The following is a 22348-nucleotide window of genomic DNA, read 5'->3' as shown; positions in this document are numbered from 1 at the left end:
TAGACTGCTATATAAATAAGATGTTATATATAACCTAATGGTAACCACAAATCAAAAACAGGTAATAGAGATGCAAAAAATAAAGAGAAGGGAATCCAAGTATATCACTAAAGAAAACCAGCAAACTATGACAGAAGAGAACAAGGGAAGAAAGGAACAGAGAAGAACTATAAAAACAACCATAAAACAGTTAACAAATGACAATGAGTACATACCTATCAATAATCATTTTGAATGTAAATGTGCTAAACACTCTAATCAAAAGACACAGGATGATGGAATGGATAAAAAAGTAGGATCCATCAGTATGCTTCCTGCAAGATACTCATTTTATACCTAAAGATATATGGGGACTGAAAGTGAAGGGATGGAAAAGCATATACCATGCAAATGAAAGTGAAGAATGCTGGAGTAGCAATACTTACATCAGACAAAGTAGACATTTACAGAAGATACTATAGAGTTATAAAAGGAATAAACAAGAAGATATAACAATTGTAAATATTTATACACTCAACCTAGGAGCACCCAAATACATAAAGCAGCAAATAGCAAATGTAAAGGAAGTAAACAATAGCAATACAATAATACTAGCAGACTTTTACATCCACTTACATCAATGGATGGATCATCCAAACAGAAAAACAACAAAGAAATAGTGGCTTCAAATGATACATTGAGCCAGATGTATTTAACAGATAAATTCAGAACACTCCATCCTAGAACAGCAGAATATGTATTCTTTACAAGTGCACATGGACCATGCTCCAGAATAAACCACTAATAGGCCACAAAACCAGTCTCCACAAATTCAAAAACATATAAGTCATACCATGAATCTTTTCTGACCACAACACTATGAAATGAGAAATCAACCATAAGAAAAAGTCTGGAAAAACAACAAATACATGAAGGTTAAATAACATGTTACTAAACAATGAATGAGTCAACCAAGAAATTAAGGAGAAAATAAAAAAATATATGTGGAAACAAATGAAAATTTAAAAAACGATGGTTCAAAATCTGAGCTGCAGCAAAAGCTATTCTAAGAGGGAACTTTATAGCAATACAAGCTGACCTCAAGAAGCAAGAAAAATCTCAAAAAACCTAACCTTACACATAAGAACTAGAAAAATAAGAGCAAAAACCCCAAAATAGTTGAAGGATGTCCTTCATAGGATGTCCACCCATAGCACTTTTATTCAACATAGTACTGGAAGTCTTAGCAATCAGACAACAAAAAGAAAGACATCCAAACTGGTAAGGAAGAAGTAGGAGATAATAAAGGAGATAATAGAGAGATAATAAAGGAGATAATAAAGATTAGAACAGAAATAAATGAAAGAGAAACTAATAAATGAAATAGAATGAGATTAGGAGTTCTTTTAAAGGATCAACAAAATTGACAAACCTTTAGGTGGACACATACATAAAAAAGTGAGTATTGCATGGAGCACTGGGTGTGGTACATAAACAATGACTCTTGGAGCACTGAAAAAAAATAAAATTTTTAAAAAGTGAATGAGAACACAAACAAAATCACAAAGAGAACAAATAAGAAACACGACAGGAAATACAAACAATTTTAAGAGAATATTATGAGAAAGTGTTTGCCAACAAATTGGACAACCTATAAGCAATGGATAAAACTCCTAGAAATGGATAAAATTCCATAACTAAATCAGGAAAAAATAGAAAATTTGAACTGACTGATCACCGGCAATGAAATTGAATCAATAACTTAAAAACGCCCACAACCAAAAGTCCAGGATCAGATGGCTTCACAGGTGAATTTTACTAAACTTTCAAAATAGAGTTAACACCTATTCTTCTCAGGGCACCTGGCTGGCTCAATCCATTGAGTGTGCAACTCTTGATCTTAGGCTGTCAGTTCAAGCTCCATGTTGGATGTGGAGCCTACTTAAAAAACAAAACAAAACAACAACAACAACAACAACAAAAAAAAAACTTTTTTTCTCAAACTAGTAAAATATATATATATATATATATGTAAGAGAAAGGAAAGCTTCCAAATTCATTCTATGAGACCATCATTACCCTGATACCAAACTCAAAGACACTACAAGAAAAGAGAACCATTGGTCAATATCTCTGATGAACATGGATGCAAAAATCTTCAAAAAAATATTAGCAAACCAAATCCAACAATACATTAAAAATCATTCACTATAATCAAATGGAATATATTCCTGGGATGCAAGAGTGGTTCAATATTCACAAATTGATCAACATAGTATATCACATCAATAAGAAAAGGATAAAACCATATGATCATTTCAATAGATGGAAAAAAAGCATTTGCCATACTGTATCATCCATTCATGATAAAAATCCTCAGCAAAGTAGGTTTAGAGGCAACATATCTCCACATACTAAAGGCCTTATATGAAAAACCTACAGCCAACATCATACTTGATGGTGAAAACTTGAGAGCTTTTCCTCTAATGTCAGGAACAAGGCAAGGATGCCCACCCATAGCACTTTTATACGACATAGTACTGGAAGTCTTAGCAATCAGACAACAAAAAGAAAAACATCCAAATTGGTAAGGAAGAAGTAAAAACTTTCACTATTTGCAGATCACATGATACTCTATGTAAAAAACCCTAAAGACTCCAGCAAAAAAACTACTAAAACTCATAAATGAATTCAGGAAAATTGCAAGTTATAAAATTGATAATCAGAAATAAGTTGCATTTCTTTCTTTTTTTTTTTTAATTTTATTTATTTATTTGACAGACAGATAAAGAGATCACAAGTAGGCAGGCTGGGGGCGGGGGGAGTCTCCCTGCTGAGGAGACAGCCTGATGCAGGGCTCTGGGACTCGATCCCAGGACCCTAAGATCATGACCAAAGCTGAAGGCAGAGGCTTAACCCACTGAGCCACACAGTTACCTCCATAAGTTCCATTTCTATACACTAATAATGAAGTAGCAGAAAAAGAAAAAAAGAAAAAAGTTTCATTTATAATTATAACAAAAATAATAAAATACCAAGGAATAAACTTAACCAAGGAGGTGAAAATCCTATACTCTGAAAACTATAAAACACTGATGTAAGAAATTGAGACAACCCAAAGAAATGGAAACATACTCCATGCTCATGTTGGAAGAACAAATATTGTTAAAATGTTCACACTACCCCAAGCAATCTACAGATTTAATGCTATCCCTATTGAAATATCAAGAGCATTTTTCACAGAATTAGAACAAAGAATCTTAAAATTTTGTGGAACCACAAAAGATACTGAATTGCCAAAGCAATATTGAAAAAGAAAATAAAACTGGAAGTATCACAATCTCAGATATCAAGATACAATACAAAGCTGTAGTAATCAAAAATAGTGTGGCACTGATGCAAAAATAGACACATAGATCAACAGAACAAGATAAAGAGCCCAGAAATAAACCCACAATTATATAATCAATCTTCAACAAAGGAGGCAAGAATATGCAATGGAAAAAAAGACAGTCTTTTCAACAAATTGTGTTTGTAAAACAGGACAGCTACATGCAAAAGAATGAAGCTGGACACTTTTTCATACCAACAAAAAATTAACTCAAAATGTATTAGTGACTGAAGTAGGAGACCTGACACCATTAAAAATTCTAGGTGAGAGCACAGGCAGTCATTTCTCTGACATCAACCACAGCAACGTTTTTCTAGAAATGTTTCCTAAGACAAGGGAAATAAAAGCAAAAATGAACTATTGGGACTACAGCAAAAAAAAAAAAAAAAAAGCTTCTGCACAGCAAAAGAAACAATCAATAAAACTGAAAGACAACCTATGGAATAGGAGAAGATATTTGAAAATGATATATCTGATAGGCTTTAGGATCCAAAATACATTACGAACTTATACAACTCAACACCACCATCAAAAAGAAATCCAATTAAAAATTGGCAGAAGACATAGACAGACATTTTTCTGAAGAAGACATCCAGTTGGCCAACATCCACAAGAAAAGATGCTCAACATCACTCATCATCAGGTAAATGCAAATCAAAACCATAATGAGGTACTACCTCACACCTGTCAGAATGACTACAATCAAGACCACAAGAAACAAGCATTAGCCAGGACGTGAAGAAAAAGGAACCTTCATGCACTGTCAGGGGGAAGACGAAGTGGTACAACCACTGTGGAAAAGAGTGTGGAGGTTCCTCAAAAAATTAAAAATAAAATTACCATGTGATCCAGTAACTTCACTACTGGGTGTTTACCCAGAGAAAATGAAAACACTAAGTGGAGAAGATAAATGCACCCCTATGTTTGCATTGCAGCATTATTTACAATAGCCGAATTATGGAAGCAACCCCAAAGTCCACTGATAGACGATAAAGAAGAGGTGATACGGGGCACCTGGGTGGCTCAGTGGGTTAAGTCTCTGCCTTCGTCTCTGGTCATATCTCAGGGTCCTGGGATTGAGCCCCTCATCGGGCTCTCTGCTCAGTAGGGGGTCTGCTTCCCCCCCCCCCCGCCTCTCTCTGCCTGCCTCTCTGCCTACTTGTGATCTCTGTCAAATAAATAAAATCTTAAAAAAAAAAAAGAGGTGATACACTCTGTCTCTCTCTCTCTCTCTCTCTCTCTCTCACACACACACACCCACACACACACACCCCGAAATAGTACTCAGCCATAAAAAAGAATGGAATCTTGCCATTTTCAACAGCATGGATGGATCTAGAGGGTATAATGGTAAGTGAAATAAGTCAGTCAGGGAAAAACAAAACACCACATGATTTCACTCACGTGAAATTTAAGAAACAAAACAAAGAATAAAAAAGAGACAATCCAAAAAACAGACTTAAATATAGTGAACAAACTGCTGGCTGCCAGAGGAGAGTTGAGTGGAGGGAAATAGGTGATGGGGATTAAGAGTACACTTGTCATATGACTGCTGAGTAATGCATAGAATTATAAAATCACTATATTGCTCACCCAAAACTAATACAACACTGCACATTAACTGTACTGGATTTAAAAAAAAAAGAATGAAGAGAAAAGTAAATACAAAATAATACAGCCCTTTTGGTTGGCAGGACCACTGCACTTGACCCACGAACTTGTCCTGTATATGGGCTCCAGCTGAGAGTGGAGCTGAACTTCCTGCACCTGTGCAGAGTGGCCATCTTTCTCTAACTCACATATGGGCTGGGCTGGGAAGGTACCATAGATTAATGTCATCATGAAGTTAATGTCATAGTCTCAGCTGGATCCTGTACCTCTCATTTTTCTGTTAGCTGGTTGTTAGTTGTTCCCCCCCACCTTTGGTTTTGAAATCAGTTTCCCATCCTGTTCTGAACAATAGCTCTTCTAAAAAGTTAACACTCTCCACAAACCCTGCTCTTACCACTTCCTCCATTGTACTCAATAGATGACCTAGTTTCACTTTCTCTAAGGAAAAATGGTGATTACCAGGAAAATCTATTATTTTCTAGATCTACTCTTATTCCTTTTCCTCTCTTCTAAGAAAAAATGATGACTTTTCATTTTTGAAAAAGTAAATTTTCCCTATATACTCTGAATCACAGAAGCTTTTGCCTTCTTAGGAAATCTTATTTCATCAGTTATCCCCCATGGGCTATGTATTCATCCTTTTTCCTTTTTATTAGCTGTCTCATTTGTCTCATAAATATAAAACAAAATCCTTCCAATCTTTAAAAACATAGTAATAAATGTCATGTAGTAGGTTATAAAAATGCCTCAAATTCTCTTTTCACAAAAAAAAGTCCTTTTCCTCTCCACTCCTTCTCAACTGGCCTTCTGACTTGGTTGGACCAGGAGGACACTAGCAAATATGATCCAAGAAGCAGTGGCTTGAAAGGCCCAAGTGCCTTGGAACTTACCAGCTTGCGCAGCACATAAGAGCATCAAAATGTGAAAAAGCCCAGGCTCGTCCACTGGAGGTTACAAGACCACATCTCAGCTAACAAGCTACCAGCTGGCCCAGCAGCCAATGACAGACAAGTAGGTGAATCACAGCAAAGATTAGCTGACCCTGCCCCAGATAAGCAGAACCACCCACTTGAACAGAGCCAAATTGCCGATCTGCAGATACTTAAGCTAAATAAATGCTCGCTGTTTGAAAGCACTGCTCTTTGGTATGGCTTGTTATGCAGCAAAAGCTGACTGATAAACACACACACACACACACACACACACACACACGCACGCACAAAGATTTTTGTGGATCCTCTGTGTTCCTTAACTTCTGTCCCATGTCATCGTCATCTTAATGACATCTGTACCATACAATCACGGTATTGATCTCCGTACTTCTGAAAGCCAACAAACTTAAAGAGACTGCCCCCCAAATCCCACCCTTTCATGATCCCCTTCTCTCAAGTATGGGTGGAATTCCTAACTGGCTTCTAATAGAACCTGGCAAAGCTGAAGGCATTTTGCAGATGTAACTTAAGTCCTTGGTCAGATGACTTTAAGTTAATCAACAGACCATCCTGTGTAAGCATGACCTAATTCATGGAGCTCTTTAAAAGAGGGTCAAAAGGTTAGAGGTTTCAGTAGCAGAGATTTTCTTTCTCTGCTGCCAACTTTAAGAAATAAGCTGCCATGAATTCTATAGCCTCAAGGAGAGGAAGTGAATTCTGTCAGTAACAGGAGGGAGCTTAGGAGCAGATCCTTTCTGGTGTAGGACCTCCAGATGAGGGTGCAACCTGACACCTTAACTTCAAACTCAGGAGGTTCTGAGTGAAGCACCAGTTTAGGGGGGCATAGACCTCTGATCTACAGAAACCTAGAAAAAATAAATAGGCATTTAAAGCCACTGAATTTATGATCATTTGTTGTGCAGCAATAGAAAACTAATACACTTCCTACTGACCTCTTCCACCCTCCTCTTACATCTTGGTACTTCCCTGGCCATTCACACTGTCTGAAATCCCCAGGCCCTAGTTACCCATCAAGAAAACTTGTACTCTTTGCTCACAGTTCAGCTAATTACAGTGTGACCCTTCCTGATGGTCTGGGCTGATCTAGGCATCCTCCCCCTGAACTTCCCCTTGTTCTTAGAACATGTTCCCTTTCATGGTCAATGTTTTCAGGTGCATCTTTTTTGAGTTCCTTAAAGGCAGGTAGAATGTTTTTTATAGTTAATCCCCTTACTTTCCAGTATGGAGAGTAATATTACTGTCATGCAAGAATGAAGAAACGGTGTCTGGTGGATATAGGGACAAAAGGACAGAGTTCAGGGACACAGTGTCTCCTTAAAGCCAGGGTCATCATCTTCCTCAGTGACTGTGCCCTCTTGTTCTGCTCTAGACTCTGGATAGTGAAGATAAGCAGGGGAAGGGGACAGTGATACTGATATCCATTGAGTCTTTACCTCACCACCAGCAACAAAATTGAGTTCTGACATCAACAAATCAGGAGACCCTCCTGTTAAAAGGTTCCATCAGCATTCTGCGGGAATTGTCAAAGCAGCTGGATTTTCCACAAATGTACTTCCTCTGCCCCATGGGCTAATGGCAAAATTGATTCCTCACCCAGAGGAAACAACATGCCACCACTGAGGGATCTCAGGGATACTGCCAGCATCAGAGAAGATTGAAGGCTGGTGGTATAAGAAAGATTTCTACATCTAACATCCTATCCAAATAATTTGTTGTAATTTATTTTCCATGGATCCATAAAATCTAGGTACTTAATAAATATGCATGCCAGGGTCCTAATTTCCCAGACTTTCATGTAAGAACATCCTCTATTTAACTCCAGCCAGTTTTTCTGACCTCATTTTCCATGTCTTCTCTGTTCTTACACCTAAGCTACATTTCACTGGGTGGCTTAGTTGGCTAAGCCTCTGCCTTTGGCTTGGGTCATGATCTCAGGGTCCTGGGATTGAGCCCAATGTTGGGCTCCCCACTCAGTGGGGAATCTGCTGGTCCCTCTGCCCCAATCCCTGCTTCTTTATCTCTCTCTCTGAGATAAAGAAAATCTTTAAAAAAAATTTGTTTTATATAAAACCTCTCCCTCGTCACAAGTTCCTTCTCCTTGTACCCCAAAATATGCTATCATCTCAAACTTCTTAAATACAGTAAATCATCTGTTGAGAACCTACCATGATCCAGGCAGTCTTCTAGGCACATTCTGTATATTACTATCTCATTTAATCTTCACAAAGAAGGTTGATATCATTACCCCATTTTACAAATGAGGAAACTAAGGTTTATAATTTCAAGTAACTACCCAGAGGAGCATGGCCAGTATGTTACCTGTGTCATTCCTGCTTTCCCAAAGCATCTCTCTGGTGCATGGGCTCCCTTCCTTACCACCCATCCACTTCTCAACCTCATTTTTGTACCTATTACTGCACTCACACTGTTTCCCTTCAGGTCATCAAATGACCTTCTAATTCTGAAATTAAATGGGCTCTGAAGGTCCTACTTTATTTGATCTTGTTTTATGTTTTATTTTTCCTTATATTTATAAGATTTTATAGTATTTTTATTTACTTGCCCTTGTTTGTAGACTATTCTTTTTGTTGAATGCCCCTCCAGCTTTCATTGCATGAAACCCCTCCCTCCAACTTCCTTGGACCCCTCTCAGTCTCTGTCATGGGTTCTATTCTTTCACAGGCCCTTTATATTTTGCTATTTCCTGGCCTGTACCTCCCGTCTTCTTGTTCTACATTCTTTCCATGAATAAATACCTCTACTCTCATCAGCTTATGTAGAAATATTTCCAGTATCCCAGCCCTACCCTGTGTTCTAGACTCATATTTCCAGCTCCTTTCTAAAGAACATCATGCTATGTCATCAAGGCATCTCAAACTTTAGATCAGATGTCTTCTCTCTTCCTACCAATACCTGAAACCTATTATTTTCCCTCAATTAATGATATCAACATTCTTCCAATTTCCCTATGAGAAATTTCATCCATCCTTGACTTTTCCCATATATGTCAATGAATAAATCCAGCTAAATCTACCTTGTAAGCTCTTCTTTTTATCCCCACTCTCATTGCCTGAGCTACAGGCTTTACCATAGGTCTTCCAGCCAAATCACTCTGTGTTCGTATGTGTATATTCACCTCTCAAAATTTTAACTCTAATGTTATCCCTAAGTAAGACAGTATTAGACCTTTACATCAACATTCAAGATGCCTATACTCAAAAACATTACTCTTTCTTTCTGAATTTTTATTGAGAGGATTTTGATTCAACTGCTTATTTTATATATAGCATTTTAACTTTTAACATACACTTCAAATTTTTTAATTGTTTAGTGGCTTTTTTTAACATAATGCACTTTTATTGAAACATGCTACTTCAATGAAAGTATTTGGAGCATAACCATATTCAACCCAATATTTATATTGACTACATTCATGATAATATAGTAACTACTACAGAGAACAAAATATTTAATAGAAATAGATTTACCATAGACTTCATCTCTAAAGACTTTACAATCTGCTAGGGGAGATAAGGCATGTACGTAAATAGTTATACTACATGCTGAAATAGGAGAATTGTTATAAAAGATGGTCAGAAAAAAAGCTATCAGAAGTACATTGAGAAATAGTTTATTTTGACTCAGAGAACAAAACCTGACTTCATAAAGGAGTCAGTGTCGGTGCAAAGACTTCAAAGATGTGAACTCTTAAATATTTATTCCTTTTATACACCTTATTGAACCTCACCTATATGCAAGACACTCTACTAAGTGCTGGAGACACAGAAATAAATGGGACACATCTTGACTTAAATTGCTCTCTAGTGAGGGAAAAAGGCAATCCATTATTACAACAGGGTGAAAAGGAGTTATGGAAATTTTCTAAAAAAGCTAAAAAACGATGTGGAAAATGGTACAGATGGAGAAGACCTAACTCCTCTTCAAAGGGAATGTCTCTAGAAAGAGGCACTGCTTGAACTGGGTTTAGAGTATTGAGCAGCCTATGGAGATGAGTCTGGGGAAGGAGATTTATACACAGAGGAATCAAAGGCTCGGGGATGGAAAAGTATAAAGTATGCACCTTTGTTGTAGTTGAGAAGAACTGAAGAAGAGAGGTAGAAGATGTGGATAGAAAATGACATCTAGGCTAGTTTATGGAAAAGTTAAAAGCCAGAGCAGGAACTGAAGGCACCTTTTAGAATAGCTTAATAAATTATTGTTGACTAATAGTGTTAATTTATGGACAGTTCTGTACATGGATTTATTTTTACCAGGCAGACCAGAAATTCACCTAATGACTATATTTCTGAGAGAAAAGTAGATGTTGTTAGCATCAAGTAATCCAATCATGGTTATTCTTTAGACTTGTTGTTTCTATTACTCACCATATTAAAATTCTCAGAGTATCTTCTTTGGTTCGGTCATTATTCTGGGGTTGACATTTGTGGTTAACAATTGCCTTATTCTTATTTACTCTTATTTTTATTTGATGATAGCCTATTATTCATTACTCAAATGGATTGTTAAGGGAAATGCAAACAGGAACAATGGCGACTTCCAAACATTTCAAGATCCAGTATTCCCCCATTAATAGTAACCATCATTTTTGGCCACTGCTAATGAATTAGATTGATCTTTGCCTTTTCATTTGCAGCCTTGATAACAACAGCTATAACGTACTACCATATAACTGTTTTTGGACAAAAGATTCCAAAGTGTGTGTTCAGGCTCTAGTTTACTTCTGTGTATTTGGTCACATAAAAACAAATTAAATGACCAACTTAGGGAAAGAAATCTAACAACTGGGGGGAAAAGTAAAACAAAAATCCAAAAGTTGCTTCATTAAGAAGGTTTGCCTTGTTTATTTACATTTATTATTATCACACCTATAAGTTCTTCAAAGGGGCTCCACCAAATTACCCTCCCTTAACTTTAGAAATCCCCATATCTCAAACTTGGTTATTCCATCATCTTTCCTGAGACAAGAAAGAAACGCTCAAGCCTATCACTGCTTACTGAGAATATGTTTAATTACATGATTAGAACATTTCCAACAACTGTCTGAGAATAAATTTTGAGAAGAAATAAATGTTTTAGGTCAGTAGACTGAGGTAAGAGTAACCCAGGGAGAATCTTCTAAGTAGCCTAAGGACCCTAGGCTTATAGGTGATAGAAATTCCGCATCAGGAAGTCAGTGAAGGCGGCAGAAATGAAAATAGAGTGGCACCCAAAATAAGACACGTCCTCTACAATTATGCATAGGTCCTAGCAGCACCAAAATGCCAACTTACCAACAAAAATGTTCTCCCAACTACTTTGGGATGCTTACAAGTACCTGGTCCTAACAGATCCTAAACAAGACATCTTGGTACTGACATACGCTTTCTCAAGGAGAACTTTGCATCCACGGTCTACTCCCAAAGCCAGCCTCTGCATTCCTGACATTCTACTTATGCCTTGTCAAATCATTGTATAATTTCATCACAACAAATAGCCAACCAGTGGGAAATCCTTCCTATTTTTCCCTTCAAAATCCCTCCCTCTCCACTCCCTTTCTTTCCTGCTGTCACAGAAATGGGTCTTAAATAGGCTCTCCAACCTAAAGGAACTATTCAATTTTGCTGCTAAGTTTTGGGGTAGGATATTCTACCCATTTCACTGAGGCAAAACCTGCACTAGTGGCTTCCAGGACCACAACACATATTTTCCGAAGGACACACAGGCGAGAATTTTTTTTCTAAAGACTCTTATTTCCTAGCATATCCTTTGACTACTTTTTCAATAGTTTAAAAGTAATGTGCCTGCGTCTAACATCCAACCAATGTCTTCCCACAGGATCTTTCTCGTATGTGCAGTATGCTTCTTGGTGGAGCCAGCCAACCAAGCACTCTCTCCTAAGAAACTCCCAGTTATCAATCTTCCAAGAATTGTTCCAAAGTAAGAGATAACATTCTCCCAGATCCACCCCAGCTGAACATCTTACATTTTCTCTTCAGCCAGTTCGCAGTACAATTATATAATCTTTTTTGTCTTATGAATTTATTATCTATATTTACTCTGTGATGATTTATGATCTTGGGATTTGGGTTTTTTTAATACCTTTTCTTTGAAAGCTTTGCATGCCTCAAACAGGAAGGCCTTTGCAGACAGCCTAGGATAAAGAGTATGTAAACATTTTCTTTTTTCTTATGACAAGAAGAAAAACCTACCTGTCCGTGCTTTTGCTGAGAGGCAATCCCATGAGACATTTCAGGGTATGATGGGGCCTGGAGGTCTGTCCCTCGTGTTTTGGGACGTACCACATCAGAAACCAGACTGGAAGAAATTGCTAGAGATTTGGGCCGAGAAGCTGTAGTGCTCATCCCCCCAGGGGGGTCTTGTTCACCTTTTCCACTTGGAGCTTCATCTTCCCCTTCTGAGTCCACGATAAAGACATATTCAGCTTTGAAGAGGTCACTTTGCTGCATTCCTTGAAGTTCGTTTGCTTTAATTCCCCTTGCTTGCAAAACCTTTTCACTGCCCTCTGAAGGATAAATCAATGTTCCTTGGTTTCTCTCCTGTTGGCTCCCAGCATTCAAGGTCAAGTACTCATTGGACTCAGACTGCAGTTAATGTAGAGACATAAAAGCATTGACGTTGGTTTGACAATGGCTTCCTTTTTGCATGTACACTTAAAAGTTTAACCTGCTTTTAATCTCCAAGGACAAGAATTATTTAAAATATATTTAAAAATCAGGTTGGTTTAGGAGAGATTGGGTTGAAGTTAATGGTTTACTTTTACCAGCCCACTTATTTGTCCTGGTTCAAGCCCAAACAATTTAGGGCTCAGAATCAACATCAAGTAAACCTGCTTTCAAATAAATCATGACACAATTTCTTAAAAAGAGATAGAGACAGCAATGTTTCCCATGAAGACATTCGTGAGACAAACGGGGGTTGACCAAGGGTTTAATTATTGGTCAAGCAAAACCTACATATCCTATATATCCTACATATCCTATATATGCCAGGAGAGAAAGTTTCTAAAATAAAACAAATCTCTCTAAAAGTCTGAGAGGAAAAATAAAATTGTGACCAAAAATATAGATATTCAGACAAAACCATCCAAACTAATTGAAAAGAACTCAAGAATAAGATGCCAAGAAAACAAGCAGATATTTTTAGTACAAGGAATTTTTCACTGCTATTTTATTTTGTAATTCTTTATCTTTTCCCATTCAATTTTCTATGAGTACATAGAGGGTTTACAAGACGAGAGTAAGACAGCTTTATCAAGCTATCAAGCATCTTTTTCTAAAATGAGAGCAGCAGTGTACACTAAGATTGTGTTTAAAAGACTCAGTGTTTATTTTTCTGGTTTTGATAACCATGCTGTGGTTACTATATTTTTCTTTGCAACATTTCTTTAGGCCTAAAATTACTTCAGAATAAAAAATTTTAAAAGACACTAACTAAAATAAACTGAATTTCAACCATGATGATCAATTTAACATGTGCTCTTATGGGCATGCATGCCGTGTGTATGAAAATAGAAGTCAAACCATTGATTATATATAACTAACCTAAGGCCGTTATTTTATATGCCCATTGCACATTTTTCAGCTGATGATAATTTAGTTGAGATAAAACACAAATGGCCTCTCATTAGGATTTCTTGGACAATGGTCATTTCACATTTAAATTACAATACTATACAGTAACAAAAACCCAAACTGGAAAGAAGTTTAAATTAAAAACAGCATTCAAAGACAGATTGCTTATTATAAAAAATAACTATAATTAAAAGATGCCAAAAATTGAACTAGTTTTTGAAAACATTATTAATTATCTAAAACAACTTCCCCTGTGCTATTCCTTATATTCCACATACGAGTGAAACCTTATAATAATTGTCTTTCTCTGCTTGACTTTGAAAAAAATTTTCTGCACAGATTTGTCCATTCTCTCCAATTTGCTTATTAAATCAATGGTTTATATCAGAAAAATATAAAATTCAATGACTCCCTTCCCCCATAGTCCATCACTCTCTATTCTTTTACTCTAATGTATTTTTGTAGCTTTATCACTGAAATTTTATTATATACTTTTCACTTTCTTTATTGTATGCCTTCCCAAGAATGACTTATATGAGTTGATTTTATTCATTCAGAATACAGCACCAAGCACATAGTATATTCAGTCAGTAGTGGCTGAATACATAAATGATCAAGGGAGAATTTACCCTGTTCTATTATAACATTGAACTATTTAAAAAATAGGAAGAAAAATCTTGACTATTTTAAATATGTGGTTGTGTGTGATCATTGCAATCAGCAAATAAATATCAACATCTTAGGAAGCTCTGGAGGTTTGCAACCAAGAGGAATTCATACATGCACAATCTCATTCATACTCGTAGCACCCATACAAAGGATCCCATAAATACCTCACATAGAGTTGAATACTGTCAGACAAGTTTCCCAGAAATTCCTATAGTAGCATTTAAGATCTCCCTGAAATAATTCAACCTTCATAGTCTTTGAAATAAGGTGGTAGCATTGAAAATCTCAGATCACAGATATATTACAACTTTCTGGATAAGATATTTTCATACAGATAAGATGAATCAGATTATTTTACCCCCTTTTCGTGGTTCCAGAATACCACAAAATCCCCCAGACACCTTTTACTCATAATAAGACAATATTAAAAGACATTCTAAAGAGAAAGGTTTTTTTTCCCCCAAAATGCCATTATTCTAACACAAGTCATATTCAGGGTTTTTTAAAGTTCGTTTTAATTTTACTGCCAGTCTTGGCCTCATTTTAGATAAGCATAGTCAGCATATAAATATAATTTTACAACCAATCTTGTCTCTTACTGCTATAAAGTTAACATTTGCCATGGAATTACATAATCATTATAATTATAACTTTGTGAAAATGGTGTATTATTACACTCTCAACTTTTTTCTGATTATTAGATATTGAGCTATTTTTATTTTTCCCTGTTTTCCTACAGAACATTTTTGCTTTTGTACCATTCTTGGAATACATTTTCAAGAGTTAGATTATTGAAAGATTATGAACAGTTTTATGATTATGCATAAGGGTTTTCCACCAAAATTGTACAAATTCACAATGCTAGCAGCAAAGTGTGAGCACATCACAACTGCCCTAGCACTGGATATTGTACTTTTTAAATTTTGCTAAGTTATTGCATGTAAAACAGTAATGCCTCATTATTTTATCTTTATTTTCTGTCAAGAAACTGACAGAAATACAAACTTGTCCAAATATTTCATTTTTATTATTTTAGGACATATTTGGGAGAAGAGCAAATGCCCAGAGGCAGAATGTGTCACGTGAATAACAAAGAATAGGATGTCAACTCAGGAGAGTTGAGAATAGTGCCATGGAGAGAAGGAGAGTATGATAATGTTTGGGTTTCTATTACACAATTATATTTTTAGTCAACCTTGGATTTCACAGTAATCTCACTTTATGGAAGGGAAATAAACATTCATACAAATTTCCAAGTCATTCTTATGGACAATTTAATGTTTAATATAAAATTGCTTAATATAAAGAAAGAACAAAAATAATCCTACCCTATTTACAGTTTCTGGATTCTTATCACTTGGTTCCTCGGGAATTTTAACAAGGAATTTAGAGGTGTCAGCCAACTTAGAGTGGGTTGGTAGTCTTCTGACAGTAGGGACAAATGTGAAGATCAGAGGTTTGGCTTCAGAATCACCAGAAGAGACCTAAGAGACATGTAATAAATTAGACTCTCAGTCTTGTTAGAGGTTTATCTTGACTTTATTTTCTAATTACCATGATATTTACTTCATTTATTTTGAAAAGTTGACTCTTATCCTGTGATCATGTGTATGGTTGCCAAAGAAAACAGCTGTAAAAATAGTGAGCATGGACCAGATTCCTTTTTTAAATTATTCCATTTAACAGAGAAAGCAATACAACCCACAAAGAGCCTATTCTAGGGGATGGCAGCAAAACAGTGGATTGGCTAGTTGATCTCTTGGAACATTACAGGGCACCTGTACCTCCCCATAGGGTCACCACAAACACAGCATCTATTCTGTTTCAAAATCAACTTTTATTCATTTAACCCTGGGTTAGCATGTTCTATCTGACTCATACTCACCAAGCATGCAAGAAACTTCCAACATATATCATTAATGAGGATACTAAAAAATGGATTTAAAATAGGAAGTTTTGTTTTTTTTTTTTTGCTATTAGAATACAAATGCCTGTCTTCAAGGATATCCTTTCTCTTTCATTCATGCTTTGTTCATTCAAGAATAACCGTGTTTAGTATTTGTGGTGGGGCGGGTACTCAAGAGCTAGGGATGCCACCATGAATAGGAAATGGTCAACAGACCATGCACGAGAAGAAAGAGTATGCACAGAATATGAAAGGAAAAGTGATGAGGGGTACCTGCATACCCACCCGGGGAAGCTCTGTAAAAGGCAACATCTGAAATGTAGGTCCCAGTGAAGAGAAAGATAAAGATATCCCAGGCTGAGAAAACCAGATGAATGAAAGCATGGAAGGGCAGCAGCAGTGGGATGTGGATCAAGCTTAGATCCTGTCCTATGGACAACAAGGAACCATTAGAGCACCATAGATTGGGAAATGATGAAGTCACATTAGAATTTTAGATGGGTAATTCTGGTTTTAAAAGACACATAGTGGGACACCTGGGTGGCTCAGTGTTAAAGCCTCTGCCTTTAGCTTGGGTCATGATCCCAGGGTTCTGGGATCGAGCCCCGCATCAGGCTCTCCGCTCGGCAGGGAGCCTGCTTCCTCCTCTCTCTCTCTGCCTGCCTCTCTGCCTACTTGTAATCTCTGCCTGTCAAATAAATAAATAAAATCTTTTAAAAAATAATAATTTTAAAAAAATTAAAAATAAAATAAAATAAAAGACACATGGCTAGTGACAGGCAAAGAAAGTCAAGAGCAATAGGTTGAGGACTACCTGAAAGGGAAAAAGAGAAGATGATGCCATAATCTCTCTTTCACAAAATTTTGAATGAGGAATAAGGAAGGTTGTCGGGAGTAATTAGTGAGGGAAGTAGAGTCAAAAAGAGCTGCCTGTGTTGGCATGTAATCGAATAGACTTGAACATGTAGGTAGACTTGGGGTAGGGATCAGGAGAGAAGGAAAGCAAAACAGGGTCCTGGAGGAAGCAGGCAAAATAAGTTAAGGGAACATATGGTCACATTTGAGTCCAGAAAAAATGAACTAAGATACCGGAAAGCTCATGAATGTGGTGTACCGGGGAACAGAAAGGTGGTATAATCAATATTGATGATAAAATCAGCCCCATCTCGTCAGAGTAACACTGCCCCTCTGCCGCCTGCATGCCTCAGACTCAAGAAATATGATACACCCTGGCAAGACCCTCACTGCCCTCTCCCTTTGAGCCATGAACCCCTCTATGCCGTGAAACCCTCAGATTTCACCTTGGCATTCCTTTTAAACCCAGCTATGTCAGCCCCTGTGAAAAAACCCAGACCTCAGTCATCGCACAATCCCTTTGTGCTATACACACCCGTTGCTCTTTTCCCATCTGTGGCCGGCTCCAACTCTTGAAGCCTTTCCACCACACACTTTCTGGTATCCAGTCGGCCGCCACAAAATCCTCCATGTCCCAAACCTCTTCTCTAACTTCTCTAACTAGCTCTAACCAAATCAACGCTTTTTCTAAAGGGCTTTGTCTCTAGGAAGCTACCTCAGTGGAAACTGTTTTCTCTCACACTGGGCCTAGAACTACAAGCGTGTCCTCCTCACTTCCCTGTACTGCTTCCAGACCATTCCTCTTTCCTCTACCTAGAAACTTCCAGATTTGAATCTCCTGTCAGTAGTCTATACTCCTCACTGCCATCTCCCCACAACCAAGGGAAGCCCTTCTTTCTTTGAAGATTTAGTTCCTGGCTCAGTTCCACTCTTTTTAACACTATGCTTTGTGCAATACTCAACATCATAGCTCATAGGTAATTTTCCTTATCTTGTGTTGCCCTGGCCTCTACTCCTTCCTGATTCTCAAATCCCTACCCTCAACCAGTACCTACAACCCCTCTATAATGTCACATTTTCATTCTCTGGCTGCCACTTCTTTTCTTTCCATACCTCCTTCTCATGCTCCAACATTTCTCAGATCTCACCAGAATAAAAATCTATGGATCCCTCCAACATTATATTGTCCCATATTTCTTCTTTTTAACCAACCTCAGTGATTGCATTCACCACAGTTACCCCCCATGCACACTCCTCAAATGCTTTCCCCTCTCTCACATCATCCCCTCCCAACTGGGTAAATCACCATTCTCACTAAATCTAACCTCCTACTCTACTCCTGCACCACAACAGTATGTGATTGGAGGAAATCACACAAACTATGCTTACTGGTTTCACTTCAAATTTATGACTCAGCCCAAGCAGGCCCTTCAATGCTGCTCTATAAACATACACTAGCTACTTGGCCCATTTACTCTCCCACTTGCCTAGAAAACTCACATCCTCTCCAACATCTTCTTCCATAGTCTTACTCTGAGCTGATAAGTTTGTTTCTCATTTCACTGAGATAACTGAAGCAATCAGAAAAGAATTACCAAGGTTCCCATCACCACATCTACTCACTCACCCACATCTTTGTTCTCTCATGTGGCCTGAAGTCCTGCCATTATGTCCCTAGTAAAATCAACTCTCACTTGAATATTTTGCTTTCTACTAACTTTTATTTATTCAACAAGGTGTCATTAAATGCCTACTAAATGCTAAGGCACCACTTTAAGTGTTGGCGATATAACGGTGAGCAAAAATCTTTACACTAATGGAATTTATATCACAGAGGAGGAAGTAGTAAACAAAATAAATATGTAAAGTATTTAGTACTTATATAGTTATAAGCTATGAAGCCTTGCTTTAAGGCTATTGCGATGACCCATGGTAGAGAAATGGTAGGTTGAACTTGGGTTGCTATGGTAACCATGATAAGAAGTGTTAAGATTCTGGCTGTATTTTAGTTATTTATTTTTTTAAGGTTTTAATTATTTATTTTTGCAAGAGATAAAGAACATGAGGGGGGAGGTGGGCAGAGGGGGAAGCAGACTCCCCTGTGAGCAGGGAACCTGATGCAGGACTCAATCATGACCTGAGCCAAAGGCAGATGCTTAACTGACTGAGCCACACAGGCACCCAAGATTCTGGCTCTATTTTAAAGGAAAACAGAATATGCTTAAAAACTAAATGTGGGGGCGCCTGGGTGGCTCAGTGGGTTAAGCCACTGCCTTCGGCTCAGGTCATGATCTCGGGGTCCTGGGATCGAGTCCCGCATCGGGCTCTCTGCTCAGCAGGGAGCCTGCTTCCTCCTCTCTCTCTCTCTCTGCCTGCCTCTCTGCCTACTTGTGATCTCTCTCTGTCAAATAAATAAATAAAATCTTTAAAAAAAAAAAACTAAATGTGGGATATAAGAGACAGATAGGAAACAAGATGAGTACAAAATTATTGACCTAAATAACTGTAAAAAATGAGCTTTTATTTACTAAAATGGGGAAATCAACAGATAAAGCTAGTCTGAGAATAAAGATCAAATTTGATATGCTAAATATAGATCCAAATGGAAATGTGGGAAGGGAGTCAAATTTAGAGGAGAGTCTGTGCTAAAGATGAAATTATTAGGGTTTTTAACTTATACATTGTATTTGAAACCACAAGACCAGATGAGCTCACCAAGGGAGCAAGCACAAACAGAAGAGGTCCAAGGCTGAACCCTCCCGACTTGTAACATAAGCGATCCAGTAGCAAAGGAAGAACTTGTAGCGGTGACATGGAATTTTAAGGAAAATAGAAAAGACTAGAATGTCACTGACATCAATAGAAAAGATGCCTGACTATCAACCAAAGGATTACCAGGCTCTGCTGAGCCAGGAATTTGTTGCAGTGAAGCCAATTTACTTGGCCTTTTGATATTCCTTCCAGGGATATTCAAACAGCCTCTCACAGGAACAGAGAAAGTCAGCTATAGCACTTACAGAGCTGGTGTTTGGAAGCTGGGAAGAAAGTTGAGGAAATTGAGGGCCCTTGTGAGAGTAGAGCAAATGACCAAAATGGAGTGGAGTTTGGACAGATCCAAGACAGGGACCCAGATTCCAGGGACCAGCGGTATCTGACACTCAGATAACAGATCTAATAGCATGTTGAGTGTCTGGAAGAATGGCTTGGTTTACAGTATAGTATGTGAAAATGTAAGATTTAGAGGTATGGCCTTGAGACTGACTAGGCTTTGGCCTTGAGACTGACTAGGCTTTGACCTTGAGACTGACTATCTGGGACGAAAAAAAAAAAAAAAAACAGAAAAGACACCAAGCTGATGAAGCTCAAGCAACTATGAGACAAGAAGGTTGACAAGGTCAGCCCGGGGAAAACAAAAGTCATGCTGGGTGATAGTAAGACTGGCCTGGAGAGAGAGAGATGCATAGCATGGGGGCACAATGTGAGCCTGGGGTCAGGAGGTACCTGGAGCAAGCTGCCTGGGATACTAGATTAGTAATGGGATATTTTCTTTGTGAGCATGTAATCAAACAAAAAGGACTGGATATCCGTACGGAAGATTTCACCCAAGTTACAGGTCCAATGAAATAAATGTAGGCCACTTACTATATAGTAAAAGTTTTTGGTAACTAAAAAAATGAAAACAGCTATGCCTTCTAGAAATGACGCATATTCCTTAAGAAATATCAAACATACAGGCAAACCCTTCTGAGCTAACTGTCATTTTTTAATATTCTCTTTTTGGTAAGATTTTATTTATTTATGAGAAAGAGAGTGAGAGAAAGAGCAGGGGAGGAGCAGAAGGAAAGGGACAAACAGACCCCATGCTGAGCCCAATGCAGGACTCCATCTCAGGAGCCTGAGATCATGACCTAAGCACAAACCAACAGTCGGACATTTAACTGGCTGCACCACCCTGGTGCCCCTAATATTCTTTAATGTCTTTAAACACAGTTGTCCTTATTTGTTCATTGCAGTCATGTCAAAATTCCCAGGTTGCTGCTAATCATGGGGAAATAATAAATCAAATCTCCCCTTTGTGGTAAGAAACATTAGATCCCTCTTTAGATTTGGAAAGCCCATTAGTCTTATCAGCAATAACAATATAACACACTTATTGGATAGATTATTTCCTAGGAAGACCTTTTTACATGACTAATCTCATCAATATCAAGATAGATAGAGAGTGGTTTTAGCAACAAAAGCACTAGAGGTAGTTCAGATAATTCCTCACAGAATTTCACGTGGGCAGGAGATAAAGACAGTCCTTTAGGAGTCAAAAGGTGAAATAGTGACCTTATTCCCAGGTTCTATAGGCCTGCTCCATCTCTCCCCATGATAATTACAAGTCTATCTTGGGTTCTATCCCAATGAAATTTAAATACTGATACATGAAAGGCTTCAGTATAAGTGCCCCAGGGGTCTGAAATACATATAATCATTATTAATAGGACATGGCTTTGCCTTCTAAAACACACACAATACCGAAAATTTACTTCTGCTATGAACTTGTACAATTTGAATAATGCAATGCTACCTAAATCTCTAAAAAACAAATAGATCGCCCATCACTGACACCCAATAAACTACAGACTTTTTAAAGGGTAATAGCTATAATTTCAGTGACTAAAAGGGAAACAAAATATAAATGAAAACTGATGATTCAGTGCATAAGGTGCACTTTCCACCCAATGCCCTCAAAGGAATTTTCAAAGCATAACCACATGCGGACAATGAACGCAACAGAAAAGTAAAATTATTTCTTTCTACATTATCGTCATATTTTCCTACAGACACATCCATATCCAACAAAAAATGTCTTCCCCGGTGGAGGAGAACAATTTTCTTTTTTTTTTTTAATTTTAGTTGAACCCATGTATGATGTCATTCAAGAATAACATAAAAGGGAAAATCTAATAGGACTAAAGACGTATTCATCTTCCTGGGTTACCGTTGGAGAAAAAGATCAGGGATAAATTCCTCTCTGAACACACATCCTCAGAAGCACCACCACAAAAGTGGTATCCACTTTTTTTCCACTTTTAAGCTGGGAGTACAGTGTTAGCACAGGGCTCTTTTCATCGTTACCTAGCATCCTCTTATCTAACCAAGGAGGTACTGATTTCTTTCTTTTTTTTCTTTTCTTTTTTTTTTTTGGTACAGGATTCAGGTTGGAAAAGGATTTAAAATTATACTAGCTACACGATGCAACATTTAGATGAAGAGCCATGTGTTAGCCAGGGTAGACTGCTGAATCCCCTGTTCAGAAAAGAGGAAAAAAGAAAAATTTTTTTTCTCTCTTTACTGCATACGGTAGCCAAGTTCCAGTGGAGCCCAGAAATGAATCGCTATGGTG

General features: G+C 37.6%; 1 protein-coding gene across 4 annotated transcripts in view; it reads right to left on the bottom strand.

Annotated features, from left to right (window-relative positions):
• Positions 1-22348, bottom strand: part of MLIP (muscular LMNA interacting protein) — a 258002-nt gene that overhangs the window by 121403 nt on the left and 114251 nt on the right. For 2 of the 4 annotated variants that reach the window (XM_032340280.1, XM_032340281.1), the window contains 2 exons: positions 15524-15679; positions 12144-12536 (listed from right to left, as the gene is read on the bottom strand). The exons of 1 other annotated variant lie outside the window; for it this stretch is intronic. In XM_032340280.1, the coding sequence (XP_032196171.1) occupies positions 12144-12536; positions 15524-15679 (549 nt within the window). The remainder of the gene's footprint in view (positions 1-12143; positions 12537-15523; positions 15680-22348) is intronic. One more of the 4 variants, XM_032340283.1, reaches the window with a different exon arrangement.

The sequence above is a fragment of the Mustela erminea genome, chromosome 4 (genome assembly GCF_009829155.1).
Source record: "Mustela erminea isolate mMusErm1 chromosome 4, mMusErm1.Pri, whole genome shotgun sequence".
In the NCBI taxonomy this organism is placed as follows: domain Eukaryota; kingdom Metazoa; phylum Chordata; class Mammalia; order Carnivora; family Mustelidae; genus Mustela; species Mustela erminea.
Note: the sequence above shows the minus strand (reverse complement) of the source record. Positions and strands in the feature narration are given on the sequence as shown.